The sequence below is a fragment of the Rhagoletis pomonella genome, unplaced genomic scaffold, assembly GCF_013731165.1.
Source record: "Rhagoletis pomonella isolate Grant_MI unplaced genomic scaffold, Rhpom_1.0 Rhpom_scaffold_07213, whole genome shotgun sequence".
In the NCBI taxonomy this organism is placed as follows: domain Eukaryota; kingdom Metazoa; phylum Arthropoda; class Insecta; order Diptera; family Tephritidae; genus Rhagoletis; species Rhagoletis pomonella.
Genome location: NW_023465740.1, coordinates 1 through 8,351, shown reverse-complemented (window position 1 = coordinate 8,351; position 8,351 = coordinate 1). Strand labels below are relative to the sequence as shown.

The 8,351-nt window shown below is 41.3% G+C and overlaps 3 protein-coding genes across 3 annotated transcripts; all 3 read right to left on the bottom strand.

Annotated features, from left to right (window-relative positions):
* Positions 1-22: 22 nt before the first annotated feature.
* Positions 23-1,096, bottom strand: LOC118755750 (the record flags this gene model as incomplete). Its single annotated transcript, XM_036490574.1, has 1 exon — positions 23-1,096. A coding segment is annotated over exon 1 (1,074 nt), but the record flags the coding sequence as incomplete, so codon positions are not given.
* A 1,460-nt stretch (positions 1,097-2,556) lies between these two features.
* Positions 2,557-5,652, bottom strand: LOC118755749. The gene has a single exon (XM_036490573.1). The coding sequence runs from the start codon at positions 5,650-5,652 to the stop codon at positions 2,557-2,559; it is 3,096 nt and encodes a 1,031-aa protein (XP_036346466.1).
* A 273-nt stretch (positions 5,653-5,925) lies between these two features.
* Positions 5,926-7,023, bottom strand: LOC118755748. The gene has a single exon (XM_036490571.1). The coding sequence runs from the start codon at positions 7,021-7,023 to the stop codon at positions 5,926-5,928; it is 1,098 nt and encodes a 365-aa protein (XP_036346464.1).
* Between the last annotated feature and the right edge of the window lie 1,328 nt (positions 7,024-8,351).

Sequence of the window (8,351 nt, the reverse complement as noted above, 5' to 3'; positions counted from 1 at the left end):
ATCCAAAAATTGTGTGCATTGCCGATGGTGAGCCACTGGGGTGCGGTATAATGCTTGGTAAGATGCAATCGGCTAGAACATCTGCTCCGAGAATAAGGTCAATGCGACCTGGCTTATCGTAGTACGGGTCAGCCAATTCCAAATGCTTAAAAAACTCTGTGGTCTGGCTAGAGACCTTATGTGAAGGTAAGTTCCGTGTTAGATTTGATAAACAAAGTTCCTCTGTTGAGATGGTCTTGCCTTGAAGTGCATGAATGCTTATGTACACTTTTCCTTTTGAGCGACTTCCATCCGTTGCTCCTACTCCATAGAGAATAGTGTTGTCGTATTTGGGTTTTAGTTGAAGACGTTGCACGCATGCTGCAGAAATAAGTGTGCCTTGTGATCCCGAATCCAGCAAGGCGCGACATTGCTGCAGTGAACCAGTCGCATCCTCAACCACCACCAAAGCAGTTGGGAGCAACGTGATTGACTGTGGACTTTGCAAACTGTTCACACTAATGCTTGTAGATTCATCACTTCGCATTGGTGGTTGAGATGCACTTGTTTGTTGCTTCTCTGTCGACGACCGATCTAAGTGCAGAAGCGTGTTGTGCTTACCGTTGCATTTACGACAAAATGATCGTTTGCAATTCACAGCCTGTTGATTTGCTTGCAAACAATTAAAACACATGTTGCCTTGCTGGACAACCTTTCGCCTTGCTTCTACGTTGAGTTCCTTAAATTTACTGCAGTTGTATAGTGGATGATTCGAAGAACAAACAGGGCATGCCTGCATAACAGTAGTAAAGGTGCGTGATTGTTTTTGCTTATTGTAACTCTGATGTGATTGGTGGTTTGTGCCCTTAGATGTATTTTCGAGTTCAAATACACGCTTTTCCAAAAAATTTAAAAAATGTTGTATAGTTGTCGATTCGTCCGACTTTCTATCTCGATACCACAAAGTATGAGTTTCAGAATCTAGTTTTTTCTCAAGTATAAAAAGTAAAATTGAATCCCAGTGCTCTACTGGCTCTTTGAGCACCCTTAGTGCGTTTATGGTTTCGTTGGTTGTGTTATACAAACGTTTTGCTTCAGAAACTGATGAAATTTTCATCACAGGTTGATCAAACAAAATTTCAAAATAAGCATTTTTTATATTGTCAGGTTTGTCATATTTTTTCTTCAATAGTTGCCAAGCGATTTCATAATTTGCATTTGCTGGTTGCAAATGCTTTATGAGTGACAGTGCATCACCCTTTACCTTCGTTTGCAAATATTCCAATTTCTCAACATTTGAAATGTTAGTTTTGTTGTGAACCATGGCTTCGAATAGATCGCGGAATCGCATCCACTCGATGCACTTGCCATCGAAGTCAGGAATTTATATTCGTGGCAATCGAAGCTCTTGTTGTGGCAGCTGTTGCAAATTGTTTATTGTGTTGGCTGGTGATGACGAAGATCTACAATCACTGCTTACGTTTTGTGAAATGCGTTCAATTAACGCGCCCATGGTGCCCTGATGCTCCATTAATGCTTGCATTGCTGTCGAAATATCTCTTGGAGATTGCTGATTCTCGATAATTGTCGCATTACCATCCTCTACTTGCGCACGTGAATAGCTTCCTTTAATTGTAAAATACTTTTCTTCAATTGCGGCCCGATACTCGTCCTCTTGCTCAAGCTCGCTAGCCGTTGTTGTAAGAAGATCGATTTCATTCTGAATATCGCCGTATTGCTTGAATAATTCTTCAGCGCGCTCTATACGCACTTTTAAATCGTCAATTGTCGTATTTGTATCTGCACAAATACTTTGAATTCGTGTCAGACTGCTTTTGATTACTTGACGTTGTTTTTTAAATGAATCCATTTTGTGGTGGTTGTTTTTTACTTATGTTGACGTTTCTACTATGTTCTACTTGTGGCAAATGTCAGTTGTCGTCAATGTACGACGGCTATTGTGACTGCAACATACAATTGCTGCCAGATGTATTGAATAGTACTCCGAAAATTGTGCTTATTACTCCGAACGAGTCTCCAATTTGTGTTGCAATTTTAGACACCCTTGTGTGTCTCCAAATAAGATGTTGCTTGTGACACAATCTCGTGCTTTCAATTACGATGATGCGATTACAGACACTCTTGTGTGTCTTCAATGAAGATTATGTAATTCCAGATACTTGTGCGCCTCCAAGTAAGACGCCAATTGATAGTCGAAATTTACGGTGGTGTATACAGAAGCAACCTGGATTCCTTGAGCATCCGGCTCGAAGGACCAAATTATGTTTCAAACCAAAATGCTGATTTGGTTTCTCTTCAGTGACCAGTAATCAAAAATAAATGCCCCGAAATCCAATTTGCCTTTGTCTTATACACTTTATTTAATATAAAAAACAGAACGAGAAAATTGTGTATCTATCACTAGAAAAAATTGATGTATGTATCTGGTAATTCAAAAAGTAAGTGAAGTTGGTTGCGAGTAAAATAAGAAAAATATAAATGTCAGAAATGGCAAGTCACCAGGGGTGATTTTAAATAGTATCATCAACATTCCGGCCCTCTTGAAAGCATCCGCTTTTAAATATCGATGAACAGTGGGCAAAGTTTGACAATGGGTCTTTTTAGGGTCCCCTTAAAAGTGTCTACAGACGCCACTCGCACTAAACCATCGGATCCTGGATGCACTTTTGAGATCTTTCCAATGGACCATTGGGTTGGTGGTAGGTTGTCGTCCTTTATGATAACCACATCGTTGATCTCTAGATTCCTCAAACGTTGAGACCATTTGGGACGTTGTTGCAATTGTGTTACATATTCGATTGACCACCTTTTCCAAAAATGCTGTGTCAGCTTCTGAAGGTATTGCCAACGATTTACTGCATTTTCCTTTAGGTTGAGGAGGTTTTTGTCTGGCAGAGAAGTCATTGGGCGCATAATCAGGAAATGTGCTGGAGTCAAGGGATCGATATCGCCTTCAAATTTGGTACATAGTGGGCGTGAGTTGAGACATCCTTCAATTTGACAGAGAATAGTGTTCAACTCCTCATATGTAACGGACGCATCAGCCAATGTTCGTTTTAAGTGATACTTGACTGACTTGACGCCTGCTTCCCATATGCCGCCGAAGTGGGGTCCTGCAGGTGGGGAGAAATGCCACTGAATTTCTTGCTCAGCTGACGCTCTTGAAATGGTTTCCTGTGTTGTCGAATCATTTATGTATTGGTATAGTTCCCGCAAATGTTGATTAGCACCCACAAAGTTGGTACCATTGTCTGAGAATATATGTAATGGTTTTCCGCGCCGCGCAGTGAATCTTCGTAGTGATGCAATGAAAGCCGCTGTAGACAATTCAGTCACCAGCTCAATATGTATTGCCTTGGTGGTCAAGCAAATAAAAAGTGCTATCCAGCATTTATACAGTTTAGAGCCACGTCCCTTCCAAGAACGTACCTGTATCGGCCCAGCAAAATCGATCCCCGTGTTGAGGAAAGGTGATCCTGGATCCAAACGATATTTTGGTATGTCACCCATTTGTTGTTGGTAGGAAATGCCGCGGTGTCTCATGCATACTGTACATTTAAAGATGCACTGCTTGATAACATATGTGACTCCTGGAATCCAGTACTTAAGAGCCAAGAGATAATGTAATTGCCTATGTCCGGCATGCAAGTAACGTATGTGATAGTCACGTACAATTAGTTTAGTTAACGGGTGAGTTTTGTCCATTATGAATGGATGTTTCTGATTATAATTGATTTTCGCGTTGGTAACTCTGTCACCTACGCGGAGCAATCCTTGTTCGTCAATAAATGGAGCAAGTGGTGCCAACTTATGTGAAGATGGTAACTGCCTACCTTGACCGATAGTTCGTAACTCGAATGTGTAAGATCCTGCTTGTGCTGATCTAACCAGGACATCATGCGCCGTGCGTAGTTCACTGGTTGTAATGGATTGATTATTACCTTTGCTATTAATGCACTTAGCTTTGCAGTTGTTGACAAATCGCAAAAGAAGTGATGTGATTCGCAGCAGTCGTGTATAACAGGAGTAGCGCTCTATCACCGAAACCTCAGTTGTTACGCTTGCAAGTGCAACCGTGCTTTTCCGTTCTTCCTGTGTTATGTCATCTTCCAGAGGAGGCACTAAATGACACGTCTCTGGAATGTCTTTTAGTTCACCTGGACCATGCCACCAAATCTCGTTAGATAGAAGTTCTTGAGGACACAATCCCCTTGTGGCAAGATCTGCAGGATTGTGCTGAGAAGGAATGTGTCTCCAACGCTCAGACGGAACAACTTTTAATATTTCCGCAGTTCGATTCGCTATGAATGTTTTCCAACGGCGAGGATGATCCCTTAACCATGCCAACACTATTGTGGAATCCGTCCATCCAAAGGTTTCAGCCTTTGACAATTCCAGCGCATTTTGTACTTTAGTCATTAATTTCGTCATAAGATGTGAACCACATAGCTCAAGCCTTGGTAGTGTGATTTGTTTAACTGGAGCCACACGCGTCTTGGCAGCTATTAAATTTGTTGATATTTGCCCATTTTCATGGTGAACTCTAATGTATATAGTTGCTGCGTATGCCAGCTCCGAGGAGTCTGCAAATCCATGTAGTTGTACGAGCTTCTCATTGGAGTAACGTATCCACCGGGGAATATGTAACTGTAATATGCGGTTGATGCTTTCTCGATACTCAACCCATTGAGTGTAAAGGTCGTGCGGTAATGCCTCGTCCCATCCTATTCCTCTCAACCACAGTTTTTGCATGAATATCTTCATTGATATAACCACTGGCGACAACCATCCGATGGGATCAAATACCCTAGCTAAATCCGATAAAACACTTCGCTTGGTTGTATGTTGGTTTGATGGCAAACAAACGCTGTATTTAAAACTATCGGTCGATGTATCCCATAAGAGTCCCAGTGTCTTTACTGTGCATGTAGAGTCTATACAGGTATCAGATTGAACCTCTCGATCCTCACTTGGAATACTTTCCAAGAAGGTTGCTGAATTTGAAGACCACTTGCGCAGATGTAACCCAGCATCAAACAACAGGGCGCAAATCTCTTCTTTAAGCTGAATCGCAGTAGCTTCGTCGGTAGCGCTTGCCATAAAATCGTCTACGTAGAAATACTGTGAAATTGCTTCAGATGCTTTCGGATGCGCATTGGCGTTGTCATTGGCGATTTGCTTCAAGGTTCTAGTTGCGAGGAATGGCGCAGCTGACGTTCCATAGGTTACAGTCTTGAGATTATATTCTTTTATGGGTTCATCGTTTGACCTCCGCCAAAGTATACGCTGCAGTGATTGGTCGTCAGGGTCCACCAAGATCTGGCGATACATCTTCTCTATATCCCCTGTAAATCCCAACTTGTACTTGCGAAAATTTAAAATAATGTCAAATAGATCTCTCTGAATTGTGGGTCCCACGAGCAACTGGTCGTTGAGCGAGAGTCCATTTGTAGTCCTACATGACCCATCAAAAACAACCCTCAGCTTAGTTGTTGTGCTGTTAGGCTTTAGCACTGCGTGATGCGGTAAAAAATACGTACGTTTTGGATCGAAATTACCAGCCGGCTCCATGTGGCCCAACGTGATATAATCGAACATAAATTTTTGGTGTTCTTGCTTGAGCTGAGCATTATTATGAAAACGTCGTTCCATAGCTTAAAAACGTTTTAGAGCGTTGGTACGTGACTCACCGAGTTGCGGTTCGTTTTTCAATGGAAGTTTAACTACATATCTTCCAGACTTGTCTCGCTTAACAAATTGTTTATAATGATTTTCAGCTGCTAACTCATCAGGGGTGAGATGCTGAAGCGGGCCCTTAACGTCCTCAATCTCCCAGAATTGTTGCAGCTGTTGGCTAATCTCCATGAGTGTATGCGCGGTAATGATATGTTGTTCGTTCTCGGATGACAGCCTACCGATCAAAACCTATCCAAAAATTGTGTGCATTGCCGATGGTGAGCCACTGGGGTGCGGTATAATGCTTGGTAAGATGCAATCGGCTAGAACATCTGCTCCGAGAATAAGGTCAATGCGACCTGGCTTATCGTAGTACGGGTCAGCCAATTCCAAATGCTTAAAAAACTCTGTGGTCTGGCTAGAGACCTTATGTGAAGGTAAGTTCCGTGTTAGATTTGATAAACAAAGTTCCTCTGTTGAGATGGTCTTGCCTTGAAGTGCATGAATGCTTATGTACACTTTTCCTTTTGAGCGACTTCCATCCGTTGCTCCTACTCCATAGAGAATAGTGTTGTCGTATTTGGGTTTTAGTTGAAGACGTTGCACGCATGCTGCAGAAATAAGTGTGCCTTGTGATCCCGAATCCAGCAAGGCGCGACATTGCTGCAGTGAACCAGTCGCATCCTCAACCACCACCAAAGCAGTTGGGAGCAACGTGATTGACTGTGGACTTTGCAAACTGTTCACACTAATGCTTGTAGATTCATCACTTCGCATTGGTGGTTGAGATGCACTTGTTTGTTGCTTCTCTGTCGACGACCGATCTAAGTGCAGAAGCGTGTTGTGCTTACCGTTGCATTTACGACAAAATGATCGTTTGCAATTCACAGCCTGTTGATTTGCTTGCAAACAATTAAAACACATGTTGCCTTGCTGGACAACCTTTCGCCTTGCTTCTACGTTGAGTTCCTTAAATTTACTGCAGTTGTATAGTGGATGATTCGAAGAACAAACAGGGCATGCCTGCATAACAGTAGTAAAGGTGCGTGATTGTTTTTGCTTATTGTAACTCTGATGTGATTGGTGGTTTGTGCCCTTAGATGTATTTTCGAGTTCAAATACACGCTTTTCCAAAAAATTTAAAAAATGTTGTATAGTTGTCGATTCGTCCGACTTTCTATCTCGATACCACAAAGTATGAGTTTCAGAATCTAGTTTTTTCTCAAGTATAAAAAGTAAAATTGAATCCCAGTGCTCTACTGGCTCTTTGAGCACCCTTAGTGCGTTTATGGTTTCGTTGGTTGTGTTATACAAACGTTTTGCTTCAGAAACTGATGAAATTTTCATCACAGGTTGATCAAACAAAATTTCAAAATAAGCATTTTTTATATTGTCAGGTTTGTCATATTTTTTCTTCAATAGTTGCCAAGCGATTTCATAATTTGCATTTGCTGGTTGCAAATGCTTTATGAGTGACAGTGCATCACCCTTTACCTTCGTTTGCAAATATTCCAATTTCTCAACATTTGAAATGTTAGTTTTGTTGTGAACCATGGCTTCGAATAGATCGCGGAATCGCATCCACTCGATGCACTTGCCATCGAAGTCAGGAATTTATATTCGTGGCAATCGAAGCTCTTGTTGTGGCAGCTGTTGCAAATTGTTTATTGTGTTGGCTGGTGATGACGAAGATCTACAATCACTGCTTACGTTTTGTGAAATGCGTTCAATTAACGCGCCCATGGTGCCCTGATGCTCCATTAATGCTTGCATTGCTGTCGAAATATCTCTTGGAGATTGCTGATTCTCGATAATTGTCGCATTACCATCCTCTACTTGCGCACGTGAATAGCTTCCTTTAATTGTAAAATACTTTTCTTCAATTGCGGCCCGATACTCGTCCTCTTGCTCAAGCTCGCTAGCCGTTGTTGTAAGAAGATCGATTTCATTCTGAATATCGCCGTATTGCTTGAATAATTCTTCAGCGCGCTCTATACGCACTTTTAAATCGTCAATTGTCGTATTTGTATCTGCACAAATACTTTGAATTCGTGTCAGACTGCTTTTGATTACTTGACGTTGTTTTTTAAATGAATCCATTTTGTGGTGGTTGTTTTTTACTTATGTTGACGTTTCTACTATGTTCTACTTGTGGCAAATGTCAGTTGTCGTCAATGTACGACGGCTATTGTGACTGCAACATACAATTGCTGCCAGATGTATTGAATAGTACTCCGAAAATTGTGCTTATTACTCCGAACGAGTCTCCAATTTGTGTTGCAATTTTAGACACCCTTGTGTGTCTCCAAATAAGATGTTGCTTGTGACACAATCTCGTGCTTTCAATTACGATGATGCGATTACAGACACTCTTGTGTGTCTTCAATGAAGATTATGTAATTCCAGATACTTGTGCGCCTCCAAGTAAGACGCCAATTGATAGTCGAAATTTACGGTGGTGTATACAGAAGCAACCTGGATTCCTTGAGCATCCGGCTCGAAGGACCAAATTATGTTTCAAACCAAAATGCTGATTTGGTTTCTCTTCAGTGACCAGTAATCAAAAATAAATGCCCCGAAATCCAATTTGCCTTTGTCTTATACACTTTATTTAATATAAAAAACAGAACGAGAAAATTGTGTATCTATCACTAGAAAAAATTGATGTATGTATC

Excerpts from the sequence above, each read along its gene's own strand:
- LOC118755749 (XM_036490573.1), bottom strand. The coding sequence starts at position 5,652 with ATGGAACGACGTTTTCATAATAATGCTCAGCTCAAGCAAGAACACCAA.
- LOC118755748 (XM_036490571.1), bottom strand. The coding sequence starts at position 7,023 with ATGAAAATTTCATCAGTTTCTGAAGCAAAACGTTTGTATAACACAACC.